General features: G+C 35.0%; 2 protein-coding genes across 3 annotated transcripts in view; both read left to right on the plus strand.

Moving 5' to 3' along the window:
* The window catches only part of LOC148944151 (musculin-like), a 111,946-nt gene extending 99,592 nt beyond the window's left edge, over window positions 1–12,354 (plus strand). For both annotated transcript variants that reach the window (XM_089100330.1, XM_089100331.1), the window contains exon 3: window positions 11,842–12,354. In XM_089100330.1, coding sequence (XP_088956456.1) covers window positions 11,842–12,012 — 171 coding nt within the window. In that variant the 3' untranslated portion in view covers window positions 12,013–12,354. The remainder of the gene's footprint in view (window positions 1–11,841) is intronic.
* A 5,792-nt stretch (window positions 12,355–18,146) lies between these two features.
* Window positions 18,147–27,318, plus strand: part of LOC148944153 (chromosome transmission fidelity protein 8 homolog) — a 32,427-nt gene continuing 23,255 nt past the window's right edge. Inside the window, exon 1 of the mRNA XM_089099671.1 lies at window positions 18,147–18,222. Coding sequence (XP_088955797.1) covers window positions 18,203–18,222 — 20 coding nt within the window. The 5' untranslated portion in view covers window positions 18,147–18,202. The remainder of the gene's footprint in view (window positions 18,223–27,318) is intronic.

Genomic DNA, 27,318 nt, shown 5'->3' on the forward strand with positions numbered 1-27,318 from the left:
ACTTCATATGGAAGGGGTCGTCGTAGAAACTTCAAAGGGGGCTCATTCGATTGGAAATCGAGAGTTCTAGTGCCTTTTTTAATAGTCGAAAATTATTGGAGGGCAACTAGCCCCCACCCCCCCACCCCCATCATTTCCCCAAAAACATCCAATACAACTTTTGAGATAACCATTTTGTTCAGCATATTTTGTTTCCAGATAGAAAATAAGTTTTTGAGGAGGACACTCCCACAAGATCCTCAGTTCAAGGGCTTTAATTTATTCCCTGGGGGCATATAAGGTTTTTTATAGAAAGTGTTGTTTTAGAAACTTCAAAACAGGCTCATTCGATTGGAAATTAAAGGGCTAGTGCCCTTTTTAATACTCGAAAGTTATTGGAGTGTAACTTGCCCCCTCCCCCCCCCCCCACGCCCATCATTCCCCAAACACATCTAATCAAAATTTTGAGATAGCCATTTTGTTCAGCGTAGTTGATTTCCAGATAGAAAATATATTTTTGAGGAGGATACTCCCCCACAACCCTCAAGGCAAGGATTTTAAGTTAAACCCTGGGAGCATATAAGGTTTTTATAGAAGTCGTTGTCGTAGAAACTTCAAAAAAAGGCTCATTCGATTGGAAATTCAAAAAGCTAGTGCCCTTTTTAATAGTCGGAAGTGATTGGAGGGCAACTAGCCCCCCCCCACGCCCATTATTCCCCCAAAAACATCCAATCAAAATTTTGAGATAGCCATTTTGTTCAGCGTAGTTGATTTCCAAATAAAAAATCTATTTTTGAGGAGGACACTCACCCACAACCCTCAGTGCAAGGGTTTTAAGTTATGCCCTGGGGGCATATACGGTTTTTATAGAAGGCCTTGTCGTAAAAACTTCAAAACAGGTTCAATCGATTGGAAATTAAAGGGCTAGTGCCCTTTTTAACAGTCGAAAGTTATTGGAGTTCAACTAGGGGCCCCCCCCCCCCCACCCACGCCCATCATTTCCCCAAACACATCCAATCAAAATTTTGAGATAACCATTTTGTTCAGCGTAGTTGATTTCCATATAGAAAATGTGTTTCTGAAGAGGACACTCCCCCAAAACCTTCAGGGCAAGGGTTTTAAGATATGCCCTGGGGGTATATAAGGTTCTTATAGAAGGCGTTGTCGTAGAAACTTCAAAACAGGCTCATTCGATTGGAAATTCAAAGGTATAGTGCCTTTTTAATTGTCGAAATTGATTGGAGGGGAACTAGCCCCCCCCCCCCCGCACATCAGTAAAGGTCATAGTATTAAGCCCACGCCATAGTAAAGGCCATACGGCTCCAATGTTTTATTATTTAATATTTTTTTTTCCATAGGCACTTCATATGGAAAGGGTCGTCGTAGAAACTTCAAAGGGGGCTCATTCTATTGGAAACTGAGAGGGCAACTAGCCCCCCCCCCCCCCCGCCCACCATTCCCCTAAACACATCCAAGCAAAATTTTGAGATATCCATTTTGTTCAGCGTAGTTGATTTCCAGATAGAAAATATATTTTTGAGGAACACACTCCCCCACAACCCTCAGGGCAAGGGTTTTAAGTTATGCCCTGGGGGCATATAGGTTCTTTATAGAAGCTTTTGTCGTAGAAACTTCAAAACAGGCTCAATCGATTGGAAATTAAAGGGCTAGTGCCCTTTTTAATAGTCGAAAGTGATGGGAGTGTAACTAGTCCCCTCCCCCCACGCCCATCATTTACCGATAGAAAATATTTTTTTGAGGAGAATAATCCCCCACAACCTTCGGGGCAAGGGTTTTAAGTTATGCCCTGGGGGCATATAAGGTTTTTATAGAAGATGTTGTCTTAGACACTTCACAAAAGGCTCATTCGATTAGAAATTAAAGGGCCAATTCCCTTTTTTAATAGTTAAAAGTGATTGGAGTGCAACTAGCCCCCCCCACGCCCATCATTTCCCCAAACACATCCAATCAAAATTTTGAGATAGCCATTTTGTTCAGCGTAGTTGATTTCCAGATAGAAAATATGTTTTTGAGGAGGACACTCCCCCACAACCTTCAGGGCAAGGGTTTTAAGATATGCCCTGGGGGCATATAAGATTTTTATTGAAGGGCGTTGTCGTAGAAACTTCAAAACATGCTCATTCGGTTGGGAATTCAAAGGGATAGTGCCCTTTTTAATAGTCGAAAGTGATTGGAGGGGAACTCCCCCCCCACGCCTATCATTCCCCCAAACACATCCAATCATAATTTTGAAATAGCCATTTTGTTCAGCGTAGTTGATTTTCACATAGAAAACATGTTTTTGAGGAGGACAATCCCCCACAACCCTCAGGGCAAGGGTTTTAAGTTCTGCCCTGGGGGCATATAAGGTTTTTGTAGAAGGCGTTGTCATAGAAACTTCAAAAAAGGCTCTTTCGATTGGAAATTCAAAGTGACAGTGCCCTTTTTAATAATCGAAAGTGATCGGAGGGCAACTCGCCCCCCCCCCCACGCTAATCATTCTCCCAATCGTACCAACTTTAGATTTTGAGATAGATATTTTGTTCAGCGGATTCGATTTACAAAGAGATAATAGATTTTTGAGTTGGAAACGCACCCACAACCGTCAGAGTCAGCGGGTAAAGTTAAGCCCTGGGGCATATAAGGTTTTTATAGAAGGCGTTTTCGTAGAAACTTCAAAACAGGCTCATTCGATTGGAAATTCAAAGGGCTAGTGCCCTTTTTAATAGTCGAAAGTGATGTTATTTGGGCCATTTTGTTCAGCGTAGTTGATTTCCAGATAGAAAATATATTTTTGAGGAGGAAACTCCCCCAAAACCCTCAGGGCAAGAGTTTTAAGTTATGCCCTGAGGGCAAATAAGGTTTTTATAGAAGATTTTGTCGTAGAAACTTCAAAAAAGGCTCATTCGATTGGAAATTCAAAGGGATAGTGCCCTTTTTAATAGTCGAAAGTGATTGGAGGGCAAATAGCCCCCCTTCCCACGCTCATCATTCCCCCAAACTACATTCAATCAAAATTTTGAGATAGCCATTTTATTAAGGGGGTTTATAACTTATGGGAAGGGGAGCCGGAGAGAAACTGTTTGTAAAACTTAATATAAGTTATTCATTTTTAGTAGAGCCAAGCTTTTAAAACAATTGCTTTGTTTTAATCAGGTTTTTAGAGAGGATTGTTAATATTGAAGTAAATAGCTTTCAAGACAAAGTTTAAACGTCGCTAAATAAATGGGTTTCATTTATTCTTTAATAGTAATTTCTGGTCGTTTTGAGTTTTAATTTTAACAGGTATCTCCTGAGCTTAAGTTTAAAATGGCCTTTAATTTTCTTTGAAAAAATTATTTTTCGGAAATTTTTTTTTAATTAATTTCTATGAATATACGAACTTTTTTTGTCTACTAGTAATTGCGCAAATTACTAATAAACAAACACATATTTAGGATGACCATAAAAAGCTGATTCTTTGATTGAACGTTATCAATAGTTAGACTCTTATACTTTCGTTATTGACAAGGATAGTTATTTACTTACCATTCATTACTATGAATAATTTGTTTTTGTTTTTTCCAGCCAAATCAAAAAGAAATTTTTTTATGGAAAACTGGAAAGGGTCACTTATTCACAAATTAGTACTTATGTTTTCCTAATTAAGGGTCAAAATCTTTTGGCAGGCAGCCGACAATGGGGCAACACACATTTTTTCCATTGTTTTTTTGTCAATTCTGCTCTCTTTCCTTTGGTTTCCTTATAATGACTTTATCGTCCCAAATTTCCAGGGGGGGGCATGGCATTTAGTTCTGTTGAGCAATGCCGATGCACTGGACGGATATTTTTTTTTAACAATATCGTCTGTTTTGAACTTGGTTATCAAACACCAAAATGTTTAATGCCTTTAGACTCAGTGTTTATACAAAGTAACGCATTATCAAATTAGTTTGTTCAAAGTAAACCGCTAAAACTACGATTAAGAAAGTCATATAAAAATTTTTAACTCAATATTTTTTATTTAATTTTGAATACCAAAAGTCAGTTTATTTGAAACCTTTCTATTTCATAACTATAAAAAATTAAATATTTTTCAAAGTGACAATTAGATAAATACAATCACTCCTGGAATTAAATGATAATAAAACACAAAAAACGTATCCGTTCAGGGGGAAAATACAGAAATTCCCAGCATTCCGTTCGGGGGAAACATACTGATTATAGTGGCTTTATATATCAGCTCATGGGTACTCTTGCAATGCAAGCAAAAGTTGACGGCACATTTTTACTGAAATTGCCCCTTGTTAAGCTGTTTTCCTTATGTTTTCTATAATTATACGAACTTTCTTGTGTAATAATAACTGCACAAATTACTAATAAACAAATACACATTTGGGATGACCATAAAAAACAGATTCTTTTATTGAATGTTGTCAATAGTTAGCAGGGGCGGATCCAGGATTTTTTTTTTTTTGGGGGGGGGGGTGCAAAATAGGTTGATCCGATAAAATGTCGCTAGGAGCACGTTTAATTAACGCAATCTTGCGTTAATTAAGTAAATTACACTACTTTAGATAGTTAGACTCTTATACTTTCGTTATTGACAAGGATCGTTATTTACTTACCATTCATTACTATGAAGAATTTGTTGCTTTTTTTGTTCCAGCCAAATCATAAAGAAATTTTTTTATTGAAAACTGGAAAGAGGTCACTCAGTCACAAATTCGAACTTATTTTTTCCTAATTAGGGATCAAAAGCTATTGGCAGGCAGCCGACAATGGGCCAACACACATTTTTTCATTGTTTTTTTTCAATTCTGCTCTGTTTCCTTATTTCCAGGGGGGCCACGGCCCCCCTGGAAATATGGAAATAAATTCAGTATATAAGAGAACCATACTGTGGGGGTTTGAAGCTCCTATCTATGAGAATCTGCTTCTTTTTTTGCCACAAGAAAGATCACAGATACATGTATTATTTTTTTCAGAGGTGATCGTTTCGAATCAACGGTCCGAAGAGATCGGGAAAGGGCTCATTGAAATAGGAATCGAAAGTTCGATTGCCCTTTTCCCCCAAAGGCATCCGATCGAAATTTTGAGACAGGCATTTGATTAAGTACAGCTGAAAAGTCTAATAAGTGTTAATTGAATCTAATATTCTAACAAAAATATTTAGATATTTAGAATATTAGATATTTGGAATATCTAATATTCTAATAGTCTAATAAATTACGCAATTTGCCCGTGGTTCACATATAGTATTTGTTTTTTGGAAAAATACGGACATTTTCTTCCTGCGGGGGGGGGGGAGGAGGATTTCCACGAATTTTCTTTAGAGCTCAAAGTTTCCAGGGAGAATTTTCCACGCGGGGGGTGGGGTCCTGATATGATTTGAAAAACCGTCAAAAATTAAACTGATTTTTTTATCTTTTCAACTGAAAGTAAGAAGCAACATTAAACTTAAAACGAACAGAAATTATCCCGTATATGAGGGGGGTTGTTACTTCTTCAACCTTTACTCTTTATGCTAAAATGTCACTTCTTGTCACATCTTTTTAAGAAAGACTACTTAAACACAATGGCCGTTGGATTTTGATGAGAAGTATTTTTAAAGAATTTTAATACTCTAACGTAAAGAACTAGGATTGAGCAAGGGGTAGCCACCCCATGTACCGAATACTTTCTATTAGTTTTAAGTTTTAATATTGTTCCTAACCTTCAGTTGAATAAACTTTTGTTTCATTTAATCTAAAAACAGCATTGATTGGGACCTAACTGTGGTAAGACCCAAAACGCTGTCAGCGAACTCAAGCATGTCGCGAAGAATTTTGATCCCCATCCCCAGATCTGATGTTTTCTGCATAAAAGTTTTTTCGAATAGAATTATTTTTGAATTTTGAGTGGGAAATTAATTAATATATGATCACTAAAAATTTCTTCTCAATTTGTCTTTGGAAGAGAAGGGGGCAAGAGCCATTATTGTCCTACTCGAGGGGTAATTCAGAAGAAATCACTGTTCTAGCCCATTTTAAGCCTTTCAAACTTTAAGAGAGTAGGACACAGCCAGGATAGGATCTAGAGGGGGTTAAAGGGAGCAAGTGCCCCGGGGGCAAGAAAACAAGCTTAAATTGTAATATTTTTGGGCAAAACTGTATTACAGTATTGATGGTGCGGCAGGGGGGGGGGGGGGTCAAAGCTTACGATTGCGCCCTCTCCTTGAGACTAAAACCCAACTCCCTCTCTAGACACATCCTCCAGAATCTAGCCACTGCTGTAATTTCATATTCAATTTATCATTAGAACGTGACCTAACTAACAGCAAGCTTTGTTTATTCTACCCAGATTTTTCTCGTTCTTTGCAAATCGCTTAGAGGGCAAGCGTTAACGATTTTTCACTCATTCAAAAGGATTAAAACAAATGTATTACGTTCCATTTTCCAAGGATGATTCTATGTCCGGATGCGAGAGTTGGCGGATTCCAGCGAATGAGATCTTCCACCTGCGTGATTGTTTTGATAGGCTAGTCTTGCTGTTAAAATAAACATGTTAAGTATGGCCTTTGATCTTGGCGTTTCCTAAATCTAATCATCAAGAATCAAAAACAAATCAAATGTTTAAGTACATACTTAGCTTCCTGTAGAGATTTCCCACAGCGTCCTATATTATGAGAGTCCTTAGCAATAACGTTCAACTATAGACAGCTTAAGCTTGACCCAACACTGGCTCTCATCAAAATTCACAAGAATTGACATTTTTACATATTTTTAATTTTTAGTTTCGATTTTAGACATTTTTAATTTGTATTCTATTGTATTCTATGGGTATTGATCTAGGGAATGGAAGGATATTTTCCCCACCCCCTTAGATTTGTGCCCTTTCCTTGTTTTTGAAAAATAACTTTTAATGGGGTATTTTCATTGAAGATGCCGTTTTGTCATTTTTTGGAAAAAACTGAAAAAACAAAATTACCCCACCCTCTAGATTTTGAAAAATAACCCCCCCCCCCACCCTTCCTGAATTTCTGTGAATTGACGCGACTACTCAAGCCTAATTAGGAGATTATAAGAATAACGCAATGAACAATTAGAACTACAAACATTGTGTTTGGATTCTTAAGAATCAATTTTGTGTTAAAAAAACAAATTTTTTTTTTAATCAATTTTTGATTACTGTTTTACAATAGCCTCCTGCCATGGCGGCCCCATAATATGAGTGAGGGGACTTACATGCATAGAAACAGAAGATGAAAAGCATACCGTGTGAAAATTAAAAGAAAATGTAATATAAACACAAATGATCATGAACGTAGAACCCAAGCTATTCATAATAAATTTTATTTGACACTTCACTACCAAGAATAGCTGTGTGGCACGACCAAAATATTTATAACGTACTTATAACCTTTATCATGAAATTTATTCATTGGAGACTGTAACTGTAATTCTTTTTTTTTTTTTTGTTAGTTCCTTTTCTTGTTGTGAATACAGTGGTGTCAATTCACGATAACTTAAGAGAGGGGAGAAAGAGTAATTCTTCAATACAGGAGGGTGTATCTTCAATTTTTTTTTGGGGGGGGTGGCGATTTTTTTTTTTTTTTTTTTTTTTAATGTAAACACCAAAGTCTTTATCGATGAAAATACCATAAAAGGAGTATTTTACAACATCTAGGGTGGAGGGATGAAAATTTAGGGGGCCCAGGCCCCGTGTCTCTTAATTGAACGTCACTTTCTTTACATAGTTTATATTTATTTTATTCTGCAAAGCATCGTTTTAATCAGTTTAGTCACTTACTAAATTCATTAACAGCTGAATTCAACAGATTCAAGAGAGATTTAAGTTCTGAATCTATTCCGCTTCGATAAAAAAAAAAAGAAGAAAAAAACTCAAAAATACCTGCACAGAACATTTCAGTGCTACTCCTTGGATAGTTTCTCTGATGAACGACTTAGATAACATATCTCCTTTTACATATCATGGTTGTACCCACAACTGCAACCAAGTAAAGAACAAACCTCGGTAAATAGTATGAAACATTTTAAAGAGCCCGTTTTCAAAGCAACTGTCCAGTGGAAACCCATTTTAAGTATATGCTGATTCAAAAATAAACTACTATTCAAGACTAATGAAATATTGATTTGCAATTATTATCATTTTCGAAACCTTCAAAAACGAAGCTGAAAATCCTTGAAAATGATATCAAATTGAAAAAAAAAGCTTTCTTACTTAATCTTTACGTCAGGGTAGCGTTGAGAATGTCATCAGTTGTCTCCACGTAAGGCGGTCAGCAGCAAGGGCCTCTGCATCTGACAGCGGAAATCCAGCCTGGTTCAGGAATTTCCCGATATTTTCGGCCCACCAGAATTTGAGTTTTCCTCTTGGACGTTTCCAACCGCTACTGACTGGGTCATTATAGAGAAGTCATAGAGAATCCGAGCCAGATTATCGGCAGGCAGCTGTAGAAGATGTCCGAACCAGCGAAGTGTCCTTTGGGCAGCCTGGTGTGAAAAGTACAACAAGGAAGTCATACCTCACAGGCGGTGATTACTGACAAAATCTGTCCATTGGATTTCTTCAGTTACCCGGTGCCACTTAGATTAAAGACTATCGAGACGGCACTGGACAGCTGCAGTTGCAAGCTAAGTCTCAGCTGTGTACAGCAGGATCAAACGGACTGAGGCTTCAAGAGTCTTCATTTTGGTTGCTCATTTGATCATTGCTTTTTCCAAACATAGCTAAGCATACCTAAGCTTCGTGGTCGATGGAGCCGTTCGTATAATAGAACCAAGGTAAGTGAAATGGTTAACCGCTTCGATTTGGTTGCCAGCGATAGAGTAATTTTATCTGCCGGTGTCAGGTATTGGCTGCACTACCATGTCTTTTGTCTTCTTCCAGTTAATGGATAGTTCAGCCTTATCAGATTTTTCCTGAAGCGTGTTCAAAGCAATGGGTAGCTTTGACTTGGAGTTGGTGACCAGTGCTATGTCAACAGCAAAGTCACAATCGGGGACAACTCTGTCCTCATACTTTCCTCCAAAGCTCAGTATGTGGGTCGTGCCTATCATAACATTCTCTCTTTGTAATACAACTTAATAGCTCAAGAGAAACTGAGCAACCTTACACGCTATTGAAAATGTCATCGTCGAAAACCCTACACTAGACAGGCTCCAACCTTCGACAATAAGGAAAATCACATTCTTGTATGAACAGCACACATATTTCTCCTTTTTTCCGTTTTATTTGCAAGGATAATCGTACTTAAGCTGTGGTTTTAAAATATTGGAAGAGGGCTCATTTGAAAAGGAAATGCAATTTTCAGCCCATTTTTTAAGTAATGAAAAAGATTTCGTCACAGTAAAGTACCGTTTTCTGCCATTTTCTGCCACAGAGCATCAATTTTCCCAAATAAGGCTAAAAGGTCGGGGATACAAATACTAAGATACCCAAACCATTTTTAATGGTGTGCAACCAGTAACTGTATGCTCACCGTTCACCGTTCAGTAGTATTTTGGATTGGGTAGCATAACCATTGCTTCTCCCCTTTATGTTTTTTCCAGAGGTGATTGTAGTGAATCAAAGGTACAATTAAGTGTCACGCTGAAATGACCAATAGCTGTGACTTGAGCCTTTAAACATCTCTTTACAATGTTATCTGTGTGTTATTGGAGGGGATTGAGAGAGAGAGGAGCTCCAATATCCCCTAGTTTCTTTCCCTTGTGTGTATTTTGAAAAACACCTTTCTTGAGGTCCTGTCATTGATAAAGTTCCTGTTTTGGTACTGTCATTGAAAAAAATACAAAAAAAAACAAAGAATATTTTTTTATTACATATGGCACCTTATGACGGTGTTATCAAGTCGAATTTGCAAAAAACGATTATATATATATATAAAATTACTTCCCAGCCTTTTTATCCTGGGAGTGGACTAAATTTTACTTTTCTACTGCCATGTGGCACTTTATGGTGACAACATCAAGACGAATATGTAAAAAGGGATTAGATATAAAAATTGGCTTATAAGTGGATTCTTAAACAGATCTCTATGATGTTCTTGTGTTCCGATAGCGCCAAAGAGAAAAAAACGAAGCAGAACAAAAGAGACATTAGTACTGCCCATTCAAAAAAGTGATTTTCCTTGTTGTTCCAGCTAGAGGGGGGGCTGTAAATGTCCTTTATAGAATTTTGCAATAGCAATTCCAATGATGTACTTATCATTTCGATGTGACGCCTTTTTCAGGAATTTCGGGCTCTTTTTCAAAGCTCCTGTAAGCTTGTTTTCAAAATAACACTTTACTATTAATTTTATACTATTACTATTACTATATGCTATTACTATATACTATTACTATTATAAATAACACTTTACTATTATTCAAAATGATAGTCATGATTCCTGAATAAACAACAAATATAAAATTTTCTCACCAGTCACTTTTTTTTTTCAAACAAATCTTTAACTTTTGTGGTTTGCTCTTTACAAGGTATCAACCATGATAAATATAAACCAATCGACAATAATGTTTTTGGCCCAATTTTGGGCAGACTGTACTTTTTGTACATCAACAGGGTTCCCTTGGCCTGGAAACATGCAGGATTAAATTTTGAGCCGTTTGGCATAAGAACTCTTTATGAGTAAACCAATTATACTTTATTTTTAATTTGTTTTGTACATATAGGTCCTCTTAGCCCGGGACGTTAAGGAACTAAATTTCAAACCAGTAAAAAAACAGACCTTTGGGCCTTTTTCAAGCCCTTTTTTGGGTGGCCCGAGTCTCAGTCCCATAAAAAATGCTTATAAATTAGGAATATTTTATCCAAAGAACTCACGGTTGCAATTTTGAGCCGTTTGAAAAAAAAGCCCTTTTTCTGATTACCCTATTTTTGGTATAACCAAATATTTTCTTGGTTTCCTTCTGTGAATGGGACTTCTTTGGTCCAAGGACTTGTGACAATAACTTTGAAGTTGATCAGAAAGTTTTTTTGCCTGTGCTTGAGACCCATGTCAATTTTTCGAAAGAAAAAAGATATATATACATATATATATATATATATATATATATATATATGTATATATATATATATATATATATATATATATATATATATATATATATATATATATATATATATATATATATATATATATATATATATATATATATATATATATATATATATATATATATATATATATATAGGGCTTTATCTGTTGGTAGTGGAAAAAAAACTACACAAAAACGTTGCTCATAAGTAGCAGCATATTGTAACTGCAAATTGTAGGAATTTGCAGCATAAAAATTAATAAAACAAATGAGTTAATAATCTGTAATCAATAACATGCAACATGTACAGCGGTGTCATTTCATGAAAACAGAGAAGGAGGGGCAAAATGTATTTTTTCAAAATGTTGGGGTAAATTGTGTTTTTTTTCAATTTTTCAGTGACAATAGAGAGAAAAAATTTCTAAATCTAGGGGGTAAAAATTAGTGGAGGGAATACCCCATAACCCCTCTCCACCAATTGACCCCTCTGGACATGTATAAATGTTTTGCACAACGTTCAAAAGTGCTACGCAACATACACAGATTTTGAAAAGGGCATGACATAATTTTGGTTTCATATTCTTGTTTTACATCTCGAGATATTTTGGGTAGCATTACTCAGCCCAGCATTAACAGCCCATCATTTAGGCTAATGCTACATAAAGATCCATACACAAGTGATTGTTATGGTTTGTTTAGCAACCGCTCATATCCAGGGTTGGATCAAGGTGGTTTCTTTAGGGGTACGTGCAACCTCCTCCTCCCACAGAACGTCAAATTTTATGTCCGCTCCTGCTCATATCTTTGTTCTGTTATTTATCTATCTATCTTTACGCTTTTCTAGAGTTGGCCGTTTGCATTCAATAAAGCAGCAATTGGTAGCCCCGATCAGGAACTGACAAACTCTCCGGATGTATCGTCCACACAGAAATGGTACTATAAGCAAGACGGTTATACTGAAACAAGAAATTATCCAGAATCCTATGATGATGAATATTTTCCGTTTGATAGCTAACTTTTTAAAGCCAAATCTAAAGTGCAAAACAAATTGAACTTTGAAGAACTAGGTTACTAAGGAGTAATTTCTGCATCTACTGGTTACTGAAATAATGGCAACCCTGGAATGAGTAACTCTCCTTACTAGAAGATAATGTAAAAAATAACTGTATAGTCAAACAAAGTGTCTTATTTTCTGTGATATCTTTCTGTTGTCGATTTACTTTGATGTTTTGTGTGCCCGAATATATAATCATAATATTATTGTTTCAATTTTCCTTCTTACGATCTAAGTGCTTTAAGTTGTCCTTAAGAAAGTAAAATTTATTTGTATGTATTCAAGGTGAGAATAAAATGTGTTTCCTAACCGCCTCAGATCCTGCTATATGTGTTCACAAGTATTTTTGCTTTGTGTGTAAGCGCGAATGCTGACTAACAAAAATGCTTAAGTCAAGAGACATGGAAAAATATAGAACTTCTCTACAAGTACATAGAAAAGGAGGATAGTGAAAAGCTTTCAGCCGGAGACATATCGAAAGGACGCCTCCCCTTTGATAAAACATTGGCATAAAATGTTCTTTTATGCCAAACCTTAACCAGGAAAAATATTCTGATAAACTCTCAAGGCTGTGGGAATGTCAAATTTCTATAATGTGTTTTTGCGTAATTCTTTAATCTCGCTAGATTTATTTGAAAAAATATATTGGAAACAAGATCGTACCAGAGGGGGAGAGGGTCCTAATTACTTAACAATTGAATAAAGCGTATTAATTTTCAGAAGAATTATCACGAATGCATGTTTATGTCTTTTTTTCCCGAAGTTTGATAGTGTAAAGCTAACGCAACTAGAAGATCGGGAGAGGGGTCATTCAAACTGTTCTAGTGCCCTTTTTATTGACCAAAAGAAATAAGGGCAACTACTCCCCCTCACATGTTCTGTTTTACCACAAAGTCATGCGATAAAAATTTTTATATAGCCATTTTGTTCAACATAGTTGAAATATTCAATAATTGTGCCTCTGGGGATGGCATACCCCCCCCCCTCCAACCTCTGGGGAAAGGGCTGTAAGTTATGGAATTGGCCCACTGTTTTCCTATGATATTTGTTATTGAGCCGTACACAGACGTTTTTTGGGAGGGGGTTACATTTCCTGCATTCGGGGATTTTCCACGGGGAGTATTTTCTGTGGGGAGGGCTTTTCCAGGGGGAATTTTATGCGGGGGGAGTTTGCCAGAATTCCTATAGGAAATTCATTTTATTTGTCTCTATTTCTCTTTGGCGACTTACTTATACATTTGAAGATGTTTTCAGAGAATTGTCCGGAGGAAATTTTCAGTGCAGTTGAAATTGTCAGTTTTCTTACGTGGGGGATGGGATTTTTTGTGAGATAAATTATCTGTGGGGAATTCAATGCGGAAGAAATTGTTTAGGGGGAAAATCTCAACGGGAAAACGTTTCTATCGGAAAAGGGGGGAGAATTTCCAGGGTAAATTTCTAAGGAGGGGATTTCCGGTATGTTTCTATAAACGATAAGAAATATAATATAAAACAAGTCTTTTTTCAAATGAAAGTAGGCTAAGGAGAATTTTCAAGGCGGAATTATCCGCAGGAAATTTTCCGGGGGAATTTTCAGCGAGGATCGAATTATCCGGAGGATTTTCCCAGGGGATTTTACACGGGAGAAGCTATCCGTGGAGAAATTTTTCGATCGGGAGGGAAATTTTCCACTGACGGAGAAAGCAGATTTCTCAGTATTATTTGAAAAATGATCGGAAATTAAATTTAAAAAAAGGTTCTTTCAACTGAAAATAAGTAGCAACATTAAAACTTGAAACGAACAGAAATTACTCTGTATATGAAAGGGGTTACCTTCTCCTCATTACCTTACTCTTTATGCTAAAGTTTGACTTTTTGTTCCAATTCTTTAAGAACAGCTCCTGAAATAGAATTAGAATAAGAACTTTAATTAGAATAAGAGGCTTTTTTAAAGTACTAAAAACTTTAGCTTGAAGATCGAAGGATTGAGGAGGGGCATCGTCCTCTCATACGCAATAATTTATGTTGGTTGTAAGTTATAATTTTCTCCTTCTTTTCAGTTAAAACAACTTGTTTGTTTTTTATTTATTTATTCTTATCTCACTTTATCAGCCCTAATTTGTCATTTCCTAAGTCATTCAATCCTTCTGCTCTAGTTTCTAGCGTATTTCATTGCAATTTCTTCTTCTGTTTTTAATATTAATCTTGGGTTAAGCAATATCAGCTTCTGTGTTTCAGATGACTCAGTATGTTGGGAACAAGCAACATATTTGGAATTTACAGGATTACAAAGTGTTCTTTGCCGTATACTTTTTCTTCCTTCGATTTGAAACAACCTCACAATGTCGTGTATTTCCAGTAGATTTGAACTGCTTGAATCTGTGATAGTATTGAAAAAGACACAACAGTTATAATTTTTTTCTAATTTTGTATGCAGAAAACTGGGGGGGGGTGGATAGCTTCAATTTTTTTTTCCTTTTTCACGCATATTAAAACCTTAGCTCAGATCAGCGATTCTAAGTTAAGAATAAATAATTTCTGAGACCACACTGGCTAATCAAGATAAAACATAAAATCGCGAAGAAAGGAAGAAAACGAAGACAATTAACAGCCAGTGAAAAGATTGAAAAAATATTTCGGTCAAGACCTCCGTTTGACCGTCCTCAGTGCAGAACAAAACTGATAAAAATATAAAAAACCAAACCTTAAAATAAAAACACAAAACTAAAACTGGACGACCCTTTCTCAGTAACGGTGAAAGGGTAACTGAATAAAAAACACAAGTCTAAATGGCATTTCACAATTTCATTTCATGTAAAGCACTCTCAAAGGCCAATCGCTTTCCAGTTAGATTATTATCAGAGATTCTATTTGATTGCACAATATAATTTTGTGGATGTATGTAAAAACGATCAGAATTAATACTTTCATCATCAATGTAACTTAGAAAAGTTTCTTCAGTGTCTCTATTGAGAGCTACCTTTTGGTGAATGTGCTTTTTTTTATTTCAACTTTCTCCCTGAATACTTGCGTGAGACATTTTCTTAGTTCGAATAGTTTCCTTTCTTATATTGGACGATACAATTTCATAAAAATCCACCAAAACCACGTTTTATTGCTGGGGCAGCAAGGTGTCCAACCAGAATTGCGGCTACTGACCTATCTTTAAGTTTAGGAGAAATTAGAAATAAATGTAAAGCATATTACTCCGGAATTAAAAAAATTTCTAACTTTAACCCATATTGGAGTGTTAATAACTCGTTACAAGTGATAGATTCTTTGGCTAATGTTTCAGCTAAAAGAGTCGATTCATTTGATTTTACTACTCTGTATACAAATTTGTCACTTAATTTAGTATTAGAAAAATTGAAAATGGTCATAAAGAAATCTTTTCTTTTGTCCAATATCGGATTTTTGAAAATTGATACTTTTAATAAAAAAAGCCCTATGGACGAATTTCTGTAGAAGTACTATTAATTCAAGATGTTATAGCTTGGATATGGTATGTGATTTATTGGAATTTGTTCTATTTATTACTTTTATAAGATTTAATGGTAATTTATATAAACAAACTGTTGGCATTCCTATGGGTGGGAATGCGAGTCCATTCATAGCGGACTGGTTTTTAAGTCAATTAGAATACGAATATATGATAAATAAAAATAGCCCAATCAATGTAAAATATAACCTTTCAAATAATAAAAGATATCTGGACGATCTCTTAGTAATAAATTGTGCAGAGTTTATTGAGATTTAAAAAAATATTTATCCACAAGAGTTAATTCTGGAGCCTAGCTATGGGATAGGACACTCTGACCATTTCTTAGATTTAAATATTAATATTTCAGATAATAATAAATTAGTTTTTAAAATATATAATAAAACGGATAATTTTAATTTTGAAGTAATTAATTTTCCATTCCTTGAAAGTAATATACATTCAAATATTACTTATTCAGCTTATTATTTCCAATTATTTAGGTATGCAAAAATATGCAGTAATCACACAGATTTTAAAAATAGATGTAAACAGCTGAGCGAAAAACTGATCTTAAGAGGTTTTTCTGCCAAAAAAATTAGTTGGCAATTCAAAAAATTTAGTTTTATGTATCATGAACTTTTAGGTAAATATACAAAAAATTATAAAGAAATACTGAATGATATTTTAATGTAATTTCTCTTTCGCTTTTCTTTTTTGGAATTTTGAATTTGTAGAATGTTTTCTAACAAGCTTGAAGAACTTTAAATCTGTAATTGGTTCCGGATACCAATAAAAGACTTTTTTTATAACTCACATCTGGACCAGTCTTCATTTGTTCCAGAATGGTCTTTGCTCAGTGACCTCTGAGATTCTACTAATGAAACAATGAAATTCATTTCGTAGGTAGTTTTTAATAGCTTTACTAGTATGCATGTATTTCACAAGTTTTACCTGACATAGGGATACCATATAGATCTTATGGTAGAGACTCCACTGTGCCGGGTAAAGAAAGTAAAGCCTCGAAACCCGTTAAAGGGACGTGGTATTTCTTCTGATGAGCCCTAATGGAAGGTTTTACTTGGAAATATTTCGCTAGATTTAAGGTGCTTTTGCTTGTAAATTTACAACGACTTACATTTATTGATAACGACTTTGCACGGATTTGGACATTTCTATTTGGTTGGTGGTTCGGTTATACTGTTTGGTCCTAGGTAGTTGGATAGATGAGTAAGGTCAAAACCTCGTTCAAGTGCACATTTGTCTCAATTGCTGGATTAGGATGACAGTTTTTTTTCCTCTAAAACATAATATGACTACGAGACTTCCTTTGCAGAATGTATAAACTGAACTACTGAATTTTGGACCTTCACTACCAGATCTTGGAATTGGTATCAAAATCGTATCGAAACTTTATTCCGCTCTTGCTACTCCCTTTCTTTTCATTCTAGGTAATTTTAGACTTTCGATCTAAATTTCGCCGAATCCCAGAAGATTTAGGTTGCTACCACCCCTCCTCCCACGTTGCAGCACTCCTTTCCGTTACAATGGATATAGAAAGCAGAGTTAAATTTGCATTTATGTGCATTCAAACTTCCATTGTTCAAATTTTCCTAACTAAGGCCTCAAAACTGGGTTTAATTTACATGGTATCAGGAAATTGCAAAAAGCCATTGTCTGTTGTTTTTCTTCCTCTTCCCCCAAACAAACTCAGTCCAAACTTCTTCTATGTTCTGCTGCACACAAAGAACAAAAGCAGCTTCACTAGTGTGACACAAACTGGGTTGAAAGGCATCATACCGTAATTGCTAGATTTTATAGAATACAAAAACAGTTATAACGAAAACACGAACACGGATGGAATTGAACACTACTCTTCACTGAAGAGTAAAAGGTTAAGAAGTATGGAAGGACTTTTGATACTACAGATTTTGGAGCTTTGTTACTTGTTTCACGTTCTCCTCGAATTTACGGGTGTTATTATGCAGTATGGGGTTTTAGAGTTTTAAAAGGCTTGGTTCCCATTAGTGATTTTTTTTTAACGTAAAACGGCTAACGTATAGCGGATGCAGGAAAATCACAAAATATTCACATAGAAACGGTTGACTGCAGTCATTTAAGTGCAATAACTAACACGAGGTATATTTAAAAAGCACATGCATAGGAATAGGGTGGATCAAGTTCTAGAAGCCAAAAAAAATATTCAAAGGGCTAACCTGTATTAGCCTAAAAAAACTATGCCTAATGTAAAATATAATTCTTATCTTCTATGTTCATGACCCTAGAAATATTCCTCCAGGCCTCTCATATTAAAAATTTGTTTCAAAAAGACACGACCCTCTTGCTGCTTTTCAAATATTAGTGAAAAACTTCTGATAACCATATTTAGTTTCTCAGTTGTTTGCCATTTGCGGCCCTAAAAAGCTTTAAATTCAGAATAACGGTTGAAATTTTTCAAAACTCCGGCATAAAGCAGAGGAAGTATGATGGATTTGTTTTGACTAAAACTGCTATTTCTGCTATAAAACGTATCAATGGGAATTCAGGATAACACTTGAGCGATTTCCTGTCAAACGTTGCGAAAATTTTACATTTTACGCTCCTGGACAAAATTTGTTTGATATTACGCAACCATGTACAATATTTTTGTAATGAAAAAGTGCTGAAAAAGTCTAGGTTCTATTACAGAACAAAATGCAGATATTCTTAAAAAGGTATAGCCTAAAATACAAGATGAGAGGCTTTTAGCTGTCTTGAAAATTAGGCTATCTGAGTTAGAAAATCGAAGTTTGCAGGGATAAAGTTAATGCCTAAATTTGAATCTTGGAAGGTGTTTTCAAGCATCTAGCCTAGGCCTATGTTTTTTCTCTTCATATTTCTAAGGCTAAAAAAAATTGTTCAAAATAGTTCTTTATGGGTAAATTTCTACCAAATCATATTATTGAGTTTCAAATAAAGTGAATAAATTTGATGCCTTTTTTTATGCTGATTACAAATAGGCTATAGCCTAACAATCATTTTTTTAGCCCCCCCCCTATATATGCCAATTCAGGGTATATTTTTCTACACTAGGGGGGTGGGGGAAAATTTTATTTCTGATGTAAATGGGAGGTAAGTTTAAACTTTACCCCCACCCCCCTAATGTAGAAATATATAGGCTACCCTGAATTGGCATATATAGGGGGGAGGGGCTGAAGTTCATTTCCGATAGAAATGATTGTTATATTTATAATCATCATAAAAAAGGCGTCAAATGGTGTATTCACTTTATTCCTAACTCAATAATATGATTTGGTAAATATTGACCATCCTTTTTGTCATAGTTGATTTAAATTATGTTTACATGGGTTGAAATAGTTATTTCCAGTTGTTTTCCTTTTTGCTAGAAGACATTTATGTCCAGGCTATTGCTTTATTCAGTTTAGCCTATGTGTATTGTTATTTTGTCAGGTGTTTTTTTCTTTTAGTTTACATTAGGTTATATTTACTATTTTTTAGTTAGTATTTGCTGTTATTTTTCAATGTGTTCCTTAAATAGGCTATGTAGAAAAAAAAATAAAAGAAACTCTTGAAAACAAAATATCATCTTAGCAACAAATGATAAGTTCTGATTCCAAAGAAGAAACTTAAAAAAACAATGCAACTTCTCTGTCAGTGACAAGAAGGGAAGTTTCCTACATGGCACTCACATTATTTATCATTTTTTAAGTTAATTTTGGGAGCATTATCTTCATGCAATAATTACAGATTGTTGACTAGAGATATTTCTGCAGTGAGGTGCTGGAACATTGATCAGACACAAAGAGCCCAGAGGTGAAGGTATTGTCATCAAAATAGATAGAAGTGTATTGATCCAATAGAAATATCACCAGCAAGCCCTCTCAGCCAGTTTTGAGTATTTGGAGGGATCAAGAGGGCCAGCCAAAAAAATTATAATACCTTTCCTGAGAGGTGGTGAGACATAAATTATACTATGGGAAGGTGTTTTGAAGCTCATACCTCTACTCTTTTTGTATTCCAAAGGCTTGAAAAGTCATACAGAAAATAGGTTTATATATCTGTCCTAACTTTAGAGACAAATATAATTTTTGTCAATTTTGGCCTCAGTCTACTTATTTTTGACTCTAGGTCTTGAAAACAAAATTCTAATGACTTGAATAGGAGTTTAAGACATATTTGGATCTTCCTGCAATTTCACACATCTTTTTTAAATTGTTTAAAACCACATTAATCAGAGTTTATCAAAGGCAAGAGACTCAAAATAATTTCTTTGAGCCTCATGTGTTTTAAAATCTAACTATAAAAAGTATTGCTTATATAAAATGAAATTTATCAGAGGTCAGTGCCCTTTGAAGAGAGAAGGTATGGAGATAGATACAGTGCTTCAAAAAAATCTTTCAAGGGAAGAATTTAGACTCTTGGTCCTATCTTGAAATTTTCATTCCCCAATCATCTAGAATTTTACCCTTCCCTTGGGAAGTGAAATATTTTCTGGAGAACCCTACAGCCATCAAAATGCATATAAACACTTTTTATTATTTGGAGAAAATTGTCTTAAAAGTTTCTTAAGTTTCTGTGGCACTTTCCCCACCCATCACGCCCCACTAAACGGAGGATTGAAGTGAAAAGTTCTTAGTATTGGTTTTAGACAGTATTCTTTCCAATTATGCAATTAAAATACATACCAAATTTCGCTGACAATGCTAGGCTAAATGTTGATTTTTCAATTTGGCCAAACAGGGCAAAATGTTGCAGATGTGTGTTTTTGCCAGAAAAATCTTTGCATGGGATTTCATTTGGACTTTCTTGCATAAACCATTCAATTTGCCTCTTTGAGCTGAATTCAGTGGTATATCTAACTTGGAAAGTGAGTTTTCATGTATATACACATTCCTGCCTTTGGATGGCTACCTAGTAAGTTAACTGAAGCAACTAGCCTCAACCCAATTACCATTCATCTCTGTTTTTTTGGCCAATGTACTACTTTTCTTTCCTACTCTAATAGAAATTGACCATTAGCCATTCCCCATTGGCTTTGCTCTGCTGTGATAGAGGTAATAGGTTAGTATTGTAATAGGATAGGTTAGTATATTTGGATCTTCCTGCAATTTCACACATCTTTTTTAAATTGTTTAAAACCACATTAATCAGGGTTTATCAAAGGCAAGAGACTCAAAATACTTTCTTTGAGCCTCATGTGTCTTAAAATCTAACTATAAAAAGTATTGCTTATATAAAATGAAGTTTATCAAAGGTCAGTGCCCTTTGAAGAGAGAAGGTATGGAGATAGATACAGTACTTCAAAAAAAATCTTTCAAGGGAATAATTTAGACTCTTGGTCCTATCTTGAAATTTTCATTCCCCAATCATCTAGAATTTTACCCTTCCCTTGGGAAGTTAGATATTTTCTGGAGAGCCCTAGTAAGTTAACTGAAGCAACTAACCTCAACCCAATTACCATTCATCTCTGTCTTTTTGCCAGTGTGCTACTTTTCTTTCCTATTCAAATAGAAATTGGCCACTAGCCATTCCCCATTGGCTTACTCTGCTGTGATAGATGTAATAGGAGAGTCCACAGTTTGATCCTCCTTTAGGTTTGGATCTTTGATCTCCAGTGACAAAATGGACTCATATTTTGTTGTGTCCTCTTGACTCCTGGTGATAAGCCAATGTATGATATGCATTTGGCTGTTCAGTCTTTTACAACATTCTGAAGCATGTAACCAAATTTTTTCTTTCTAAATACATGTTTCATAACTTTGGTGACATCCACCTCAGATCTAAGCTCTTGCCTTCTAGAGTTCTTTGCATAATCAGTTCTCAAGTCTTCCAGCACAATCCCTGCAGTAGGTTACTCCCATGGGACATCCAACAACTTTCTTGAAGGAAACATTCTTTTCTAACTACACTTTTGTTTGGATGGTCATTCTTGCACTGATGCAACAAATGTGGCTAAAAGTGTTTCATTGATGTGACAAAAAAAATCAAGCATTTGTAGTTTATTAGTAGAATTGGGAAGAAAGCAGACTAACCTAATGCTATTTGGATGGGGTGCCATTACAACTTTGAGAGACAAGGTGAAAGACAGATTATTTGAAGAACAATATTTTGAATTTGCTGGTTCTTCAGTACCAGTAAAACAAATGAACAAAACCATCCCTCAAGATGATAGTTTTGTATGATATCTACATTGTTTGTTTATGTTTTCTCTGTTATATTTTATTTTGTTAATATTTCTTTGGTGGTAGAAACTAGTGTGTAACAACTTTAGTTCAGTTTGTAGGTTTATTTTCTCCTTCTGGCTAGTAAACAAGAAGGTTACTTTGTTTATTTTGCTCAAACTGGTTTTTTATTAGATTGCAAGCAATGTATCATGTAAGGGCATTCCAGCTCTTATCAACTGCAGAAACAAAAGGAAAGTGATAAAATTTGTAATTGAGCATGCAAAACGTCTTCAAGGTAAATATATATAGATATAAAATCATCAATTGATCAACCAAGTCCCCAAAGATTCTTACCAATTAATTTTAACCGGTTTTGCAGTTTTTCACAAAACTACCATTTTTAAAAGAAATTCTACCATTTTCTGATGTCTGTGGCCAAGTTTCAGCTGGAGAATTAAGATATGTTGTTATTGTTGTTTGGGGTTTGACACATTTGACCAGTAGGTCATATACGTTTGTATCACTTGATTTTTCTTTGTCTTCTGTAATCACTAGCTTGCTTAGGTGTCTTGTCAGTCAATATTCACTGAACTTGATCATGTATCACTTTTCTTCCCATTGGCAGGGGATTGTTCACCTGCAGCAGTTGCCTGCATTGAAAAACAGGAATCAAAATAATGCAACTATGCTTCATCATACAGCAATTAAATACATATACAACACAAGTATAATAAAATAATACAGTTTTACATTATAACCTGTCATGTACTTCAAGATGTGAAAATTTCGTAAGAAAAACTCTAAAATAAAATAATATGGGAAGGGACCTCTGGGCCTACAAGATCAAAATAATAAGGGGTCATATAGGGGGAAAGCTTGATTGGACAATTTTTTTATTTGCTTCTTACTCCTTGATACATTGTAGTGCAGAAACAAAAATTTCTCAGCATCAACTGCATTAATCAAGGAAGATGTTGTCAAGTATTCAAGACGTGAAATAAATTTGTTTTCAAGAAAATAGGTTTTTTGACAACTACCCATTTTGTCCCAAGTACAACACTGGGCAACATAGATGGGACAAGTGGAAACCATACTTGGGACAGACAATAAAAACGTTTATTCAATGCAAAACTCAATTATTTAATAGAGATAACATAGTAAATTGAACAACAAAGCACAGCTGTATAAAACAAGCTTAAACCAGAACTTGTTCACAAAATGTTAAATAGTGACAAATCAAAGGGAAAGACAAAATGTCCAGCCTTTCTTTTGGTCTGTCCAGAAGGCACAGGCTTTGGCAAGATCATCCAATGGGAATGAATTTCAAGAATGGAGCAATCCTCTTGAAATACCAAACCTGTACTTCTTTTTCCTCTGCCATTTTTGAACAATTTGACCAACACTGTGGCACTTTCCTTTTTTGGTGTCCTTTTCAAGTACTAAGACAAAGTCTCCAGTGTTCATAGCACCAAATTAAGGGTTTTTCTCAGCTGAAGGTCCTTCCTGAGAATCTGGTTTTATTGGTTCAGTCAAGTCCAAATATCTTCCTAGCTAATTCTGCTTTCAGTGAAAAAGGACTGCCTAGGCATTTTGCTTTTTTGACAAGGGTTACTGAGAGCTCCCTTATATTTCCTAGTTTGTCAAAGAATAGCCTCTTCCTCAATCTTCTTCTTTTCAGGAGTATCTGTCAGTATTCAACAGATCCCTTTTGGTTGGCCTCTTGTTGTGGCTTTGGTGTGGTCTTATTATGGCAGGCGAAACTAGACCCCGGCGCCGCGCTGATGAGGGAAGACCGGCGGCGGCGGGGCCAAAAACAGCGTGCCGCCGGCACGATCAATGTTGACTGCAAACATTAATGTTTTCATCAGTCTTTCTCAAATCACAGCTGAAATTTACAACAGATCGAGCCTATTCATGAATTCAAAACTTCACAAGTCACTGGCTGGAACCTGGTCTTCTTTGTTATTCATCAAGAGAAGTAGAAATCTGGTAGAAACGAAATGGCTGTGGTGTTTCAGAACCCTTGCATAATAGTTGAAGTGTCTATTAGCTATGTATTCTTAACATAAATAATTATCAAAATTAGTAGTTGTTTCCATCAAGTATTACTGCATACAAAACTTCAAATACCGTATCACAAAATTCGTCAGTTATCTGGGTAAAAACTTTGAATATAACTTTGAACTTAGAAGCTTAATTTTTTCATAATGCCCTTTGCCTATATCTGTTTTGTAACCTTTAAAACAGTTGAAATGGGTGACATTGATATTGATTGTTTTTTTGTTTTTTTTTGCTCTTTGGGATTCCTACAAAGCCTTCTTTGTATTAAAAACTGGTTTTTAATAACAATTTAAAAAAAATACATTTTAATGTTTTTTTTGGCTTCTTTATAGAATATATGTCATGTAGGCTAAGGCTGAACTGCTGCTTTTTTTATTGCTTTTGGCTGCTGTTTTGGATATTATTCATTTTTCTTTTGGGGATTCATTCCAAATTATAAACTCATAAATACCTAATATCAGCTAAATTATAAACTGCATCTAAAAGGAATAAATTTATCAAATTGAAAAATACGCGATGAACACTTCACGTGAGAACACTTCAATTACAATGAAACAAAAAACACTTAATGGTTTATTTGGTATGAAGAAAAATGAAGTGCCAACTATTTTCCTAGGTAAAAAATGAAAAGCTCGTCTGTTTTAAATGTAATTAAATGAAATAACATGCAGACTGAAGTAGCTCCAGGAAGATGTTGAGATTTTCTTCCTAGTTCATTACTTTTAATCCAAGCAAAATGTTAGGAGACTTAGTATCAGTTATTGAGTTTAAGCTTTGATTTCCGAATGCTCCAAAAAATTACCAAATTTAAGAAAGTCGCAACAATAAGTCATCTGTGGTCAAAATACTCAAAGACTCCTCTTTGATCCCCAAGCAGGCTCAAAGCTTCTGCTATCGTCATATTAATGGAAATATCCAAAAAGTTTCTTTTTAAAATAGCTTTCAAGCATAGTTAGGGGTATTTAGCCTTTTTTGCTTTTCTTCAAAGCTTTGAAAAAAGTCTTATAATATTCCAAATGTTACATTTGTTATATTTGTGTATATTTTTGGTCATCATTTGTGTGGTGATCGAATTTTTTAAACCACTGTAGATATGTAAGAATGTTGCAACATATAGTACCCTGAGGTCATAAGACTGTCAAAGACTCCTCCTTGAACCTCCCAAATTGAAAGCTTTTATTATGACCTGGCCTTTTAATGTAACTTGGGCACTGGACCAAGGGCGCCATTGTCACTCGAGCACAACGTTAGGTGAGGATGTTGATATTGCTTTCGTCACACCAATTCGTTTTAGTGTGAATCTGCCTGGTACTTATAAATGAATGTTTTTTTTTGTTTTATTTTGAATGTTTTATTTACTTTGCATACCATAATTCTTCACTACTCTCTTGTTCGTTAATTTTCATCTCTTTTGCTACTTTGCATAAAAACCAGACAGATGCAATATGCAATAGCAAATATTGCAATATACACAGTTCTTCATATGTTGACAAAAAAAGCATTGTCTTTATGAAATGAGTTTAAATCATTCCGAATGCAGTTTCCCAGTTGCTATTTTTTACATCATTCGCAGTCAAGAATTTTATTTTCAAGTTGAATAGAATTATAGAATGCATTCACAACTATACAGCTTCAGCCTTCAGTTGGATTTTGAAATTGATAGCTGACAGATTGTTTCTACAGCTGAATTGTAAGTTTGCAGAATTGTTTTTTTCTTTTGCTGTTTTTAGACAAGATTTCCTAAATGTTTAATAAATACTCAATTTTTGAACGCCTGATAGATTAAAGAAAATACAATCTTCTTTTCTGAAAATTTTTACCCCCTCCCCCCCCCCCCAAAAAAACCCTTCTATTCAGACAAGATTTAGCTATAGACTAAGCTATTTACAAGGTTGGGTAATTAAATATTGAAACGGAAGTTACCCCAAAAGTATGATTCAAAAAAAATTTTAAATTATTGCCTATAGGGGGGGATAGGGGACTATCATTTTTAAATGATAATACCTCATTTTTTTATTAAAGACAGGGAGGCCAAAAAGATAATTATTTTTTTCATTTAAAAGTGGAGACGGAAGAAAATGATATCAAATACCCTGGGAAACCATTGAAATATTTTGATAGACCCAGGCCCCCCCCCATTGGGACTTGTTCATTGTCTTGGGAATTTTGCGATTTCTCATAGGCTACTGCTCTAATTTGGCTTTTGTGTGTGCTCCCTTTTAATTAGATTCTTTGGATCTTATTGAATGCCACAGCGGACCTACGACTCAGTTTTCCAATAATTTGAGATATATCTGAATAATTTTCGACATTTTTGTTTTTGTCTTTGTACCCCTTTACTCATACCCTCAATTTTTTTCAAGGAACACTAAGCTGTTTAACGTTATTTTGCGTGTTTGTTTGAACCATATAGTGGCCTAGTTAATTATTAAGTCAATTATTTTTCTACTGTAAAGCTGAGATGGTATCCTATCAAGATGGTCTCCAGAGGGTGGGATGGGGGGATTGGGAGGTATTACATTTAAATGATAATATCTCGAAATTTTTTTTATTGAAAGCAGGAATGCCAAAAAAAAAAAAAAATAATTTAAAGCAGAGACAGCATCCTATCAAGGTGGTATCCAGAGGGGGGCAGATGGGGCAGGGAGCAATCATATTTAAATGATAATACCTTGATTTTTTTTTTGAAAGCAGGGATGCCAGTAAGTTAATTATTTTTTTTTATTTAAAGCAGAGATGGTATCCTATCAAGATGGTATCCAGAGGGAGGGCATAGGGAGTTATTATAATTAAGTGATAGTAACTTGATTTTTTTTTATTGAAAGCAGGGATACCAAAAAGTTGACAAAAATTAACAAGATTTTCGTGATTTATACTTGATACACCACTTGTATAGTTTTATCGTCCAAAGGGAAAGGGACACATGCATTATTTAATATATTTCCATCTATATACTGTGAGGAGGCGTGTTTGAATAAGTATAGACATTCAATTTTGTTTATACGCCAATGCATGGAAGTTTTTATTTAATATATTTAAATTTATATACTGAGAAGAGGCGTGTTTCAATCAGTACAGACATTCGATTTTGTTATAGGCCAGTGAATGGAAGTGTTTATTTAATATGTGAATTTTGTTTCCTATTTATTTATATTTTTCTTTTGTTGTTTTTTTTCTCTTTATGTGTTTAGTATGTTTTTATTTTGATGTAATTTAAGGTTTTTAAAAAGAACATTTTTTGTTTCATTTTTTTCTTTTCTTTTTTTTCCGTTAAGAAAGGCTCCTGGACGTGGGACCGAAATATTCGGAGTATTTTTGTTTAATTAAGTGTTTATTTTATTGTATTCACTGCTTTATAAAAATTAAAACCCGTTTTTCTTGCTTAAGTTTTTGTATATTAAAAAAATACAACTCAAATAAAATTCTCAAATTTGGAAAGCTTTATTTTCCATGAGAGGAGGCGGGGATATTTTCCGGGGAGGTAATCGTCGGGGGGGGGGGGGTATTTTCCAGGAAGGTAATCGCCCGGGGAGGGGGGGGGTAAATGCTGGCCACTGCATTTTCACTATTAGATTTTAAATGGGC

This window comes from Artemia sp. Qi Xiang Cuo, chromosome 14 (genome assembly GCF_049724085.1).
Source record: "Artemia sp. Qi Xiang Cuo chromosome 14, ASM4972408v1, whole genome shotgun sequence".
In the NCBI taxonomy this organism is placed as follows: Eukaryota; Metazoa; Arthropoda; class Branchiopoda; order Anostraca; family Artemiidae; genus Artemia; species Artemia sp. Qi Xiang Cuo.